The sequence below is a fragment of the Harpia harpyja genome, chromosome 9 (genome assembly GCF_026419915.1).
Source record: "Harpia harpyja isolate bHarHar1 chromosome 9, bHarHar1 primary haplotype, whole genome shotgun sequence".
Taxonomy (NCBI): domain Eukaryota; kingdom Metazoa; phylum Chordata; class Aves; order Accipitriformes; family Accipitridae; genus Harpia; species Harpia harpyja.
The window spans coordinates 33,809,708-33,823,119 of NC_068948.1; the positions used below are offsets into that span (position 1 = coordinate 33,809,708).

At 43.5% G+C, this 13,412-nt stretch overlaps 1 protein-coding gene across 4 annotated transcripts; it reads right to left on the minus strand.

Annotated features, from left to right (window-relative positions):
• Positions 1–1,618: 1,618 nt before the first annotated feature.
• Positions 1,619–9,995, minus strand: RNF34 (ring finger protein 34). Of its 4 annotated transcripts, none has more exons than XM_052796942.1 (6): positions 9,918–9,995; positions 5,971–6,189; positions 4,207–4,596; positions 3,820–3,876; positions 3,372–3,573; positions 1,619–1,924 (listed from the first exon to the last, which is right to left on the minus strand). In XM_052796942.1, exons 1-6 carry the CDS (start codon positions 9,921–9,923, stop codon positions 1,737–1,739), a joined length of 1,062 nt encoding a protein of 353 aa, XP_052652902.1. In that variant the 5' UTR covers positions 9,924–9,995; the 3' UTR covers positions 1,619–1,736. The 4 variants fall into 4 exon arrangements, with proteins under 4 accessions (XP_052652902.1, XP_052652903.1, XP_052652904.1 ...); XM_052796943.1 differs by lacking the exon at positions 9,918–9,995 and adding an exon at positions 9,544–9,821; XM_052796944.1 differs by lacking the exon at positions 9,918–9,995 and adding an exon at positions 7,441–9,080.
• Between the last annotated feature and the right edge of the window lie 3,417 nt (positions 9,996–13,412).

The following is a 13,412-nucleotide window of genomic DNA, read 5'->3' on the forward strand; positions in this document are numbered from 1 at the left end:
GTCTAGAGGAACACTTACACATCTCCAGAAGAATGTTAAAGCTTGAGCTGAGTAACCAGCAGTGCTCCCACAGCTGGTGAAGAAAAGAGGCAGAGGCTGAGAAAGCCCATCACAAATCTTTATTAAGCTTGTGTGGCTAATGATCAGCATGGAAATAACATAGAGGGCAGGTTTTTCTTCATTAGCTTACCCACTGAACAGAAACTTGAGGAATTAAGTACCATTAAAAAGTGACTTCTAAAAAATAAAGCCATTGAGAGGTTTGCTCCCTTCTGAAAAATAACCAGCAGTGTCTCCAAGCTGTGCATTTTATTTTGAGGAGGAGCTACTTTCTCTTTTTCAAGCCAGCTTAATTTTTCACATAAAAGACAAGAGCAGGCATGACAGTGCAGCAGAGGTAAGAGTTCTCAGGTACTACAGCCTTGGCAGAAGATGCCCCTGTCTCTGTTACTTTGCTAGCATGTGGGAAATTAAAAGGAGAAACTGCAGCTTCATTGATCAACCCTCCTTAAAGGCTACCTGTCCTGGCCAGACTAGGTCCTTCCTCACCCCTCTCTTTTTTTTTACAGTGAACTCAATCAGACACTGTCATGGCCACAGGCAGCCTGTCCCCAGAACATGAGTGGTTCTTGCTGCTCTCTACCTTCCCCAGGTCGTCTGTCACAGATATCCTGCAAGGACCATGGAAATTCTTGCTCCAAGAGGGCCCTTACCCCAGCCAGACACTGGAGCAAGGGGTGACAGCAACAGGGGTCATTCAGCAGCCAAGGGGAAGCATAGTTAATAGTGGCTTAGCCTTGGTCAGAAGCCTGTGAACATGAGGTTTTAAGCAAAGACCATGTTTCCCTCCCCCTTTAAGGTTAGTAACACCATACATTCCACATGTTAGCAGCAAATAGTTTCATGACCCTGATGAGTATTCACAGTAACATCATGTTGTCGGCACATGGCATACAATCATCACACGTAAGATTAATAGTCACAAGAGGCATGAGTGGATTAAGGACCACAACAATATGGTTTACTATACTCCTCTTTTAAAAAAATATTTTATTCCTAAACTAAAAAACACTTGGTAGTTGGACAGCATGTGGCAGAGACCTGCTAAGCAACAGAGCTTTCTGTACATTTACAAGGAATAGCCAAGACATGACACGTGTCATGACAGACATTCGGAACGGAGCAATCAGCGTAAAATAGACTGCTTAAGGGCTTCTGTGCAGGTATAGTTAATGGCAGTGCTTTCTACAGTCCTATTTTATACTGTTAACACTGTTGCAGGGACAGTGTCAGAACAGTTACATTCTATAATTACGTAAAAGCTGAATATTCAACTGATATATTCATTGCTTCTAATGCACTAGACAACATAACACGCTAATGCAGTCGAGCAGAGGTGTTTTCCAAACCCTTGCTGAGTCCTGAATGCGACCATTAGAGGTGATATTCTTCAGAAGAGAGCAAGAACCGCTGTAAACAGTTTGACTTGAAGAGTTTGTGGATTTACAAGATAAGCCAGTCAGGCAGCGCTAGTACTGTACGCACAGGCATCATATCATACTGCCCAACCATGGGATTCAGGATGCCGTAGAACAGTGTTTCACAAACTCCTGGATGCTGATGTTCAAAATGCTGTGTTTATTGAGAACTAAAAAGCTGACATCGCCCCAAGATTCAGCACTGCTGCCCACAGAAATCCGGGAAGGGTGACTATAAAATCCGGTTTTGGTCTTGGTTTAAGATTTGAACACATGCACGGCCCGTACGACGTACTGTCGGCAGATGGGGCACTCGCTCATCCTCTTGCCGCACTTGGTGCAAGTGACCATGTGGCCGCACTCCAGCAGGACGCAGTCGATGATGGCATCCATGCAGATCCGACACAGGTTATCGTCATTGTCATTCAGCTGCATCTTCTCACCCTCTGAAACGCAACAGAGCAGGAGGTCATGCACTCAGGCCTTGGAAAACCAGTTAAGTTCTAGCCCAGGCAACCAGTAAAATACACAGACAGCTAATTTAGCATCAAGTAGTGCTGCTCCCTGTTCACAATAGTTTTTCTAACCCACAGCTAAAAATTAATCTATATTCCTTCAAAAAAGCAAAGAAACAAGAACTAGAAAGCCCATAAGTGAACATCCAATATTTGGCTTCATTCTTTAAACTCAGAGACCATTTTCAATTCAGAATATAATGACTGTGAAATAACGTGCTGGATTAAAATTCAGAGCATGTTGGTTTTCCATCTCTGAGCTTACTTTGTTTGGCAGAACACTTTCCTCAGAAGATTAAACACAATAATAAGAAAGCAGACTAAGAAGCGGAAGCCTTAAGTAGGCTGTAAAGGTGGCAGAACTGAATAAAACCTGTCAAGTTTCATTGCAAATAGACAACATCCCCTTATCAATAACCAAGTGTTCCGTCAGACCACATTGAAAAAAACCCCGTAAGTTTAAAGCTTGATTTGAGACAGGTTTTCAATTCTAGTTTATGACCAAACTGAAGGTCTCACTTAAACCATGTTTTGACATTCACTAACAGTCCCCCACCTTCACAACCCTTCCCCCCCCCCCAATTAGCTGATTATTTCACACCTGATTGATTACCACAGTCCCTGCAGTCTATGTGCTGGCACAACCTGGCTGTGCAGTGGCCCAGGGCCATTCAGTTTTCCAGTCATCACAGTCCCCTGTTCTTTACAGCCTGACTGCTGGATGCAGGAATGACGAGCCAGGCAGGCATTTTTCAAGCTGGTAATGACATCAAAAAGTTGCTCCTTAAATTATACTTTGTGAACAGGAATCGGTCTGTCGATGTACTACAGTCACGCAAGTGACAGACCCCAACTGTTGAGTGTAAGAGAAGAGTACTCGTCACTGAGCTGCAGCCACAGAACCACCTTATCACGAAAACATGGACTGAGACCAAACCACTTGAACTTGGACTTTTGCCACTGTAGCTTTTAATTCTGTGCCACAGTAAAAGACCTGACTTGCTTTGGTCGGTTGAAAGCTACTGAGCAGGTCTCGCTAATGCCTTGTGAAACCTAATAAAGGACATGGAGGTGCCAAGTTTCATGTTCTCTGAGGAACCAGTTCTCAGTTATGCAATTTTACCTTCACCCTGAAAGCTGAGCTCTCTGAGCTTTGGAAAAAAGTCTCAAAAAACCAGCCCAATCCTGGAAAGCTTCACTGACTCACTAGAACCATGTTCAGCTACTCTAGGTGCAACTTGAATTGTTAAAATCCACTTTCCAGTTGTTCCAGCTGAGCAGACCAAGTTACATACCAAGTCCTCCTGTTGGCAGAACCAGCTACTGGAAACCAGAAAATAAGTAGTCTTAAGAAAGTGAGAATTAAATATAAACCTACGTGTCTTGTGGTTTTCCTCACTCTCTCTGTATAGTCTGCTCACTTTTTCCACAAGTTCCCATTTTTCACAGCATCCTGAGTAGTTGACAAAATTACATGCAAGTATTTCCTTCAGCTGCCGAACACTCAACCCTTCAATGTCTTCCAGACTTGAAATATCGGACAAAGATGCCCTCACTCGCTTTCTGGACAATCCAGGGGTCTGAAACACATAAATTGTATGGTTTTTAACTGTCCTGGCAAGTTCAGAGCACCAGATCTGGTGCTACATTAAGCTGCAGCAGCTTGGCTAAAGTTTTATTCTTTTTAAAGCAAGTATGTGCAGATATACATTGCTAGACACAGCTAACTGCAAGAACTGGACCATGATACTAAATGTTGACAGAGATCTAAACACTTTATCGTGTCACGTGCCAAAAATTTATTCTTTGGATAGTTCATCTCTCACCTGCTCTTCTGCACTTTCTTCTTCTTCATTATTTATAGAGGATGTTTCCATTTGTCCCTGTGTACAAAATGAAACTAATCAGGGCAAAACCACATTATCCCTTATAAAACATTTCCCTTTGTACTGAACTGATCACAGATGACAATGACACTTTGAAGTTTCAATTGCTATTAATCATTACCAATTTAAGTCACCTCTATCATCTAAACTAGTAATCTTATCTAGAAATCTTCTATTTTCAGGTGAGAGATACAAAAGGCCTTTTTCCTGCCACCCTGAACTGTACCAACTGGCATTTTATTTTAAAGCAATGCATACCTATTAAAAAAACAAAACAAAACAACACTGTGCTATACCATACCATAAAACACATGTTAATTATTGTACCCGTAAAGGTGTTCCATTTCCTGTGCTTCCCCTTCTGTTTGCGAGTTCCCCTTGAGATGACACCGATACAGACATAGAAAATGGATGAGTAAAAAAGCCCGAAGTCTGTGACCGTGAGGAATGCAAGCTACTAGCGTCCATATCCTCCTCTGAACCTAATCCATGATGGCACAGCACGAGATCCACCAAGTCTTCTTTCTCTCTGCAAGTATCCGTTGGTATGTTTCTGAGAATCAGATACTGACGCAGATCCTTTACTTTCAATCTCATTAACTGAGGGCGCTGAAAGGCTGTTTCTTGCAGCAAGTGACAAGTGGAACATCTTCTGAGATTCTCTTGTAAGACTGAACAAACTGAGCAAAAATCCTTCTTGCAGTCACAACACACATGCTAAGGGGAAAGAGAAAATAACCATTCAGCTCGATGTCACAGAAACAAATCTAGACTCTGATCTTTCCTTTTCCAGGCTATGTAATTTACTATTAGTCTTTCCATCATCAATTTTGACATACATCATTTTTAGGATTTAAGTCTAGAAAACTGCCCTGTCAAATAGTTTTGCAGGTGTTCCACGGCAGTCCATCGCTTTTGTAGCACTACTGTATGCTGATTTGAGGTTTCAGTGAAAAAACATTATGAATAAACAAATAAATAAAGTATTCAAATTGTAGTTTAGACAATAAACAAAATTGAAAGCCAGTCAATTTTATGGTATGTTAAAATACTTCTGAATATACTAAGTGTCACTGCTCTTTTCACTTGTGTAAAAAGCAGTATAATCCCCAAGCTTTAAAGAATATACTTCTTCCTCCATTGATTCAAAGAATTCAAAGTAGGCCTTAAATGTGATGAATCACATGGTAGGTAAATGGTCCCAAATGCCCAGATGTCATTTCTGAAGAGAGCTTGGTTCAAAAGACTCACTACAACATACAAAAGCTAGAACAGGCAAGACTTTCAGCAGCGATTTTAAGTGGTCATCTCATCCACTGTGAACAAATCCAAACTCTTCCAAGTTCTTCAGGGTTTTAGTAAATTAATATTAGCTTCAGAAAACATCCCTACACAACACTTAATTCAACAAAGTGTTTGCCATGCGAACAACAGGATGCATAGGAAGGGGGAAACTGAACACACAAACTGAGGGAAGAGGCTTTGTGTTTATCTAAAAGAGCTGCAGAGAACCGAGTGGACAAAACGATGATGCTGGACAGTCATAACAGACATAGTATTAACAACCTCAATTTTATTTATCTGCATTAACCCACCAACCTGCCTCCAAATGAAGCAAGATGCTGTTGGAGTGCAATAGCATTTAACAGAACTAAACCTGGTTAGGAAACAAACAGAATTCCACAAGTATTTCACAGAAAGAAGCTGTGATACTATATTGCGAGTTTTTAGCTTTTCCATCACCCCGTTTGTTCATTCCAGTATTCAACCACTATGTTTGGTATCATCTTCAAAACCAGATTTGTTTTAATGTTTAAGATTCTGAAGCTAAAACGTGTATCTTACAAATTAAAATCCACTCATTTTTGGTCAGACCAGATCCAATGTGTCACTGATTAATTAACATCAGACCCCTTCACTTCTAATCCTGTCTGACATCAGTTTCCTGTGATCTAGAACAAGGCACTTACTCCCTCCCTGGCTATCTGCCTCAGGTTTCCTTATCTAAGGAAAAATACAAATTCATGTCCCAGTGTGCCTACAGTTTAGTTCATATGAGTAAAAATACTATGTAATAGGAAATATACTCACTTTTTTCCTAAAAACTGAAAAGGAAAGTCCACAGGCTTTGCAAACTATGTTAGTGCCTGCCGCAGCTGGAGATGGGTACGCTGAGAAGTCTGTATTTGGTGCGAATCTGAATGGGCCAGCACCTCCCCCAAAGCCAGCCTGCTGGCCACGGACAGCTCCAGTACCCATGACTTCATTCAGCAACCCACAGCAGGAAGCCCACATGGAAGTAGCTCCCGCCTGAAAACATTCACAAAGCAAGAAAGAAAATTAATACCTGAAAGCCCACATCAGATGTCACTTGCTACTGAAGAGCTACTTCAATCCATCTGTCATCATCCCAAAAGCACGTGGTGTGAATTCCCAGAGCACCAGGAATTCAGCACACTAATGTCTGTAACAGCCCAATAATCCCCACTTCCCAGCTGCAAACCAAAGTAGGTAAGATCTGCTTCCGAGAAGCTCACGCAGGCACAAGGAGCTCGCTTTCACAACTCCTTTTCTAGCAGAGTTCCACAAAAAAGGGTAAGGAATTTGAGGAGGTAATGCAATAGCAGAGCAAAGAAGGAAGAGACTAACAGCCAGTCGTTGGTGAGGGGCAAAACCCAAAATGATGACAAGCAGCAACACAACAATTTATCATAATTAGCATGGAGCTGTCCCCTGCAGGAACTTCTCCAGAACTAATCCAGCTCTTACATGACTCACAATAAAACTCTCTCTAAAAAAAAACATTTCTGGATTTTCAAACTTGAAAGTAACAAACCAATCTTCATTAGAAACTACCTATGGTCTAGTTTCTTTGAGAGGGAAATGTTTTTCAAGACCTCCCTAAACCGGCTGTTTTGTTGACTTACAAAATGTTTAGGAAAAATTAAAATAACTCTAAATGAACTTATCCTATATTGATTTGATTTCAGTTTTGAGTCACACAATTTAATCTTAAAGCACTATAAAAAATTCCAAATAGATAAATAAATTGCTACTTTTTATCCCTGAAAGCTTTTAGCACTAGATTCTCTATGAAAAGTGCATATTCTACTTAAAGTTGGAATTTGGACTGCAAGTTGTTCAGGTCACATGTTTAATCACCATCATGTGGCTCACTGAAACCTACCCCCCCCCCCCCAAAAAAAAAAAAGCTAACAGAATTGCATCAGGTTCTTTCTGACAGGAAGCTGAGTGGTACAACTTCCTTGAAACATAATTTTTTTTCATTCTTTTTTTCTTAACTATGTTGGTTAGAACTGTTCTGTTTTTCATTCCAGGGAAGCATTTTTTTTTTTTTTTTGCAAAGCATGAAGACATAAAATAATTGCTTTTGAGACTTGTAGTTCTTGCTGTAAAATCTAAACCAACCAGCACATGCACTTCAGCTCAGTAATGATGGTGCTTTAATTTCTGTAGTAACTAGACTAATTTCTATATTACATTGCACATTTCCCCTGAACCGAACACAGTCCTGTTACATTTGTGGTAACAACACAATACTTGGGGATACGCCAGAATGTCTCCTTTCAAACCACTGAGCACAAGAGGTAAGAAAAGAGTCCTCGCTGTGGTTTAGAGAGCAGCTGTGAGAAACAATGCCATGGGACCAAACGCGTTCTACACCACCACCTTCATGTAAGTGCCTTAAGTATGGAACATCAAAAGCATCTCTCCAACCCACACAAACATGCACTTTTACTGCTGTGAGCCGACATTAAAAGTGTTGCAATACAGTGAAATATCAAACACAGTGATTTTGGTTCTAAGCTGTACAACACCTAACACTGTGTGCAGTAATAACATCAAATGTATGTGCAACAACTTAAATTCACTAGTCTAATTTTACAGGCATTTCAAGAGCAAAATTCATCCCAGGCATAACAAGAAACCTCCATGCAGTGGGCACCCCACGCATAGGAGAAAATCTTCCTAAGCTTCCTGCAAACGGAGTTGAAGGGAGATGAACTCCAGTGGCCCTTCCCTGACCTCCAGCCAAGACACAGGCTGTCCCAGCACGTAGCTGCACTCGCAGGTACACTGTGGGCTTGGAGCCTGCCTGATGTGTCACCAGACTTCCGTGACAATCATTAAACTATCATCAAACTGAGACTTGTTCTCTACTTTTCAATAACAAAGATTGGAAACAGATCAGTATTAATTTTTCCTATACAAAACAAATGATGCATAATTATCCTAGTTTATTAGGCACGAGTAACTAACTTTTCAGAAATACATCCCGAAAACCAATCACTTAATCCAAGCGAGCTCCAAGTTTTAAAACTTGGGACTTTTGAAAAGTATTTTTTCTCGTCTTAAGGGAAAGTTGTCAGTTGCAGAAACATTAATTCTTCACTAATTCTTAAAAACTGATGAGCTAGCTTTATATTTAAAAGATTTTAAAATAGCCACATACAAATTAACAGAAAAAATAAAACAATGAACCAAAAGGGTCTGTCAGAATTCAACTTGCTTCATTATATGACTATGTTTTTTTCAGGGGGTCACAGCAGCAGCAGGACACGCAATGACTAGAAGGACATAATATAGTTGCTACCACAACCCTTGCCTGCTAGTTTAACACCTGCTTCTTAGACTTATTTTATTCAAGAGCCTGTAACAACTGCTCAGACAACACTGTCAACACTAAATAAGTATATACTTAGGAAATTTTTGTTACCCATTTTGGATACATGAACATTGTTAGTGTCAAACAGAAAGCCTCTTTACACTTCCTGCCAAGCATTCAGTCATTTTAAGGTGAAAGGTAAGCCAATGTGGGCATCATTAATTTTCTCCTTAACCTAAGTCAGCTGTGGATTCTTTCTGTGCACTAGTGTCGTTAACCAATAATTGAATTACAGTGTCTAGACTCTTCATATTACTCTGTAAAAGAAATGAGACCATGCTGAAAGCCACCAACACAAGACACAAATGAGACACACTAAACCAAAAACTCCCTCTTTCGAGAATTACTTAGAACATTGCCAACTTCTGCACCAAAAGCCTTTCCAACGACATCAGTCACCACTTCCGTATTCTCTTCTCACAAGCTGCCATCAGCTATCTTCTCTCTATATACCTTATGTGGATCCCACGGGGCAAAATACTGCGATTGAACTTCTCTGCTCGTGGGTTTTTTTGGCTTTAAGGGCGTTCGTGGGTTTTTTTGGCTTTAAGGGCGTTTAGTAACCTGATGAGACTATCACCTCAGAAAGACACCCACCCCAAGAAACTGGGAGGCTGTATGCTGCTCCTTACATATCTGTCCAAGCAGGATGTGCTATTAAAGCTGGCAGCCCAAAACCAGAGCAGCAGAAGCGTATTTTATTCTTTTTTAGCTGAAATTTCGTCTTTACACCCACCCCGAGAACAAGCAAAGCTTTCTCAGAGATCAAGCACCCCTCGGAACCCGCCGAACCGGGAGATCTCCAGTCACCACAACCCTCAGCCCTGACCTGAAACCACAACGATAACCCCGGAGGCGAAGAAGCGCCTTTGGGGAGCGAACCCCGCGACCGGCCGGAGCGGGCCCCCCCCGCCGGCCCCCCACACCCCGGCCCGGCGGGGTCCGGCTCCCAACCGCCGGTACAACCCCCCAGGCACCGCCCCGAGCCCGGTTCCGTCCCGTTGGAAGCCTTGTCAGTCCTTCAGCCCCCGCCCCGGCCGGTGTGTGGAGACGGGGGCGGGGGCTCGCCTCAGGCGGCGGCACCAGGCCCTGCCCGGCTGCTGAGTCAGTGGAGGCTCCTCGGCAAGGCGGTTCCCGGTCCGGGTGTCCCTCGGTAACGGGGCAGGCCCGCGGAGGGACAGCGGCCGCGGCCGGGCCGGGCGGTCTGAGGCGAGGCGGGAGGGGCGTCCCGTCCCGTCCCACCGGGGGTCCCTCACGTGCCGGTTCGCCCCCCTTCTCTCTCTCTCCCTCCCTCCCCGCAGCGAGGGGAAAGACGCTCTCCCGGCCGGACGACCCCCCCCGCCCCGTTCACCTTCATGGCCGCTTCACCACCGCCACTCTCGCTCCAGCGCCGTCTGCCGCGGCGAGCCCCCGGCACAAACCACCCCCCCGCCCCGCTCCGCTACCGGAGCGGGCCCCCGCCCTGCGCGGCGCTCCAGCGGGCCGCCTCACGGAGGGCGGGTCTTCCCGATGCGCCACACGCCATTGGTTCTCCCGCCGCCGACAGCGAGCGGGCGGAGCCAATGGGAGGAGAGGACGCGGCAGTGTGTTGGCGGGGGCCGGCGCGGAGGTTCAGCGGGCGCGGAGGGGGGGCGGGTCTCGCGAAAATACCCCTCAAACACGGAAAGAAGGGGCTACTGACAGCTGTAAGTGCGTAAATAGTGATGTCACTGAAATAAGAGAGGACTTTTACCTCACGGTTTTGGGTGGTTTGGGGTTTTCCTGTGTATTTAAGCAGAAGTACATGCCAGGGTAACGAAGGCGGCTGTCATCCTCCCAGCGCGCTTCCTGTGGCCGTGGGGAGTAAGGGGGTCAGACAGCAGCCCTGTGCCCCCGCGGGTCTGGGGGCGGATCTGACAGCTGCCAAAATACAGGTGTTTTGGCACCTCTGCGTACAAGCAGTGGTTTGTCACAAAGGTAATTAAAAGCCTCGGTGCTGTAGGCAAAAGGCCAAAGTGGTGATTATTCTACCAAGCCCTTTGGTGATAAGCTTTAAACAATGGAAGGTTTATTATTTAAAAATCCAGTTTCAGCTAGCTTTTAGATCCCATTATTATTTTCTCTACGCTATGAATGGGATACATAAAAAAAAAATAATCATAGGTTGTAAGAACTGAAAGCTTTTAACCAGAAGATTAAATTAAAGAAACCCCAACAATACAAACCCGACCAAGTCTTCAGGAAAGCTTTACGTAAGAGCCCACAGGGCCAAGAACAAAGGAGGCCTTTGCCAAAAAGAGGGACAGACAAAAGTGGCTGAAAATAAATTTTGACCACAAATCAAATCTACCCGTACAAAAGGTTGCATGCAATCTTTACTAATTTCTGCAGAAAGGATCTATTTTTAGAGCAAGCCAGATACAAGAACTGAGTCCAAAAAAATCAGTATGTAATTGCCACGAAAATGGCACAGTCTTGGCAGTGTTAGCATCAAGAGCAGATACTTCATGCCATCCAACTTCTGCCCTGACACCATATCTTAATTCAAAATCAGGTCATCTCTTTTTGGAAATGCTTATGTTCCTCGACAAGCTTTTGATATGCTATGAACTTTTACACATGATTTAATAAAAAATGGCGCTTTTTCCCCCAATAATAGCTTGCAATTTTAGTCAAAGCAACTGAAAAGATAGTAGAAAAGCCTTGTGAATACAATGTTGGAACAAGCAATGGCACATTTCCCACATTTTTCATGCAAGAGATTGCTTTAAGACACCTTAAGAAATATCAGTACAGTCTGGTTTTTAAAAACTTCTATGTCACCTAAACTCTGTCAGTTCAGAGAGTCACCCTTGAAGTACCAAATTATACACATATTCTTGTTAATAATCTTACATTAAAACAGAAAAACTTCTCATGCAGTCGCTGTAAGCAGGGTAAAAGCTCTGTCCCACAGATGAGCCAAACCAAGCAAAGTCTAAAATTTTTCCTTTAGCTCTGTTAAGGGCTTGCCAACAAGAAATCCTCCCAAACACAGATGTTTTAGGGAGTAACGTGGGCCTGACAGACCCGAGATCTGGTGACTGTGCTGGCAGCTGCAGTTGCCACTCCCGCCTTAATTTGGGCAGATCTTGATGAATCATCTTCATAACATGTGATCTGAGATCACTTTTAACGCAGTAGCGTGTCTAAATTGTAACCACATAGACTGTTTTTAAACAAGGATCTTTAACTCCGCCAGCTACTCTGTGGCTGAAAAGAAGCATTTGCAGAGGTTCTATTAATAAAAGACTTGCCCTCACTGAGCCTTCTGGATCGTGCCAAAGAAGCATTAAAAGATTTAAATCTATTAATGCTAGATGTCCCATTTACTTCTGCCATGAAATAAGAAGTGATGATGAGTCGCTGCAGCTCGGTAATCCCCCAAGGTTTTACACATCACGAGAGAGCGAGGTAGAGAAGTGATTCTTACCAGGAATATTGATTTGTTTTTCATGTAACAATTTGCAAAATTTTGTAGTAAAGTTTAAAAAAAAAAAAGTTTCATCACTGGGCTTTATTTGGGAATTTCAGATTGGATATCAATACCTATAGGAAGAATCGTTACAGTATTCACTTTTTATACCAGAGAGGCACGGTACTTTGGAAGTAGCTTTGTGAAGGTTTTCAGATTACAGAGACTCAGTTCGACAGATTCAGCATTGTGCTAAATATCCCCAAACCCAGACGGTAGCTGTTTCATACTTCATAAGCTCAGGCACGTCACTTGGGCTTGAGCCTAGTTTTGGTAAGATAAAAGATGACTTTCTCAATTGCATCACCTAATCTTGAATTTAATATGACCAAAATAATCTCTTGCTGCTTATTTAGAGAGCTGGGGTTTAGGCATGCGAGTTTATTTAAATATGCTTAAAGATGATAGTCTAAATGTTCTCTGTACCACACCCTGAAGGATTGTCAGCAGAGTTCGCACGTTGGCTTCAGAGAATTACACGGAAATGTCAGAACCAGATGTCTGTCATTTCCTTTTTCCTCCAAGTTCTGCACATGCTGGCTGCAGCCTGGCCTTTATCTCATCTCCCGCCCCTCCCCACCAAGCTACTCCACCATTTCGGTGTTTCTGCCCAAGCCGTCATACTTTATTTTCAGGAAATGTCAGCAAGTTGACCTTTGTAACATAATAGCTGTGTTTTTTTCCCGGGGTTTATATTCAGATATAGTTTGATGAGTATTAGTTCATTGAGGGCTAGGAAGCTATCATTAATTACGCCAGCGACAACTAACTACAACATAAGTTTCTTAAATGTAAATGTATTCTAGAAAATTACTCCACGCTTGGTTCGCCTCCTCCTCCTCTCACCACCCCCAGGCATGAGAATCAGGAGGAACTCAACTGAAATTCCCAGGGACATGCAGATCTATAATAAGACTGAGTTTTGTTTTGCTCTCGCTTACAAAAATGAGAACTATTACAATAACGGGAGTATTTTCTTTGGGAACACGATGCCTTAACGAAGTACTTTAACAAATCGTTGAGAAAACAAAAACTTATGTGTGGAAGTATCTTTATCGCATCACAATTAATTTGCAAGAAACCCAATCGAACAGGAGCGAATTCACTCCCCGGTGTTCTCCGGCCGCCCCAAGCAAACGCTCGCATCAGAGCCCGGATCAAGTCTCCCCGTTTTGCCCGGCGAATCCCCTCCTGGACTCTTCCGTGACCGGCCCCACCGAGCCGCCGGCCGCGGTCTCTGTGGTGCGAGCGGCGCGGAGGCCGGTGTCAGTGGAGGAGCCGTGACCAGCCGCTGGCCCTCGGGTGTTAACGGGCTGCGGCTCAGCCCACGCAAGGCGCTGGCCGTAGCTCGCC

Coding starts and splice junctions, on each gene's coding strand:
- RNF34 (XM_052796942.1), bottom strand. Junction 4,597..5,970: donor TTTCAGTTTTTAGGAAAAAA/GTGAGTATATTT, acceptor CTTTCCCCTTAG/CATGTGTGTTGTGACTGCAA. Junction 1,925..3,371: donor TGAGGAAAACCACAAGACAC/GTAGGTTTATAT, acceptor GTTGCGTTTCAG/AGGGTGAGAAGATGCAGCTG.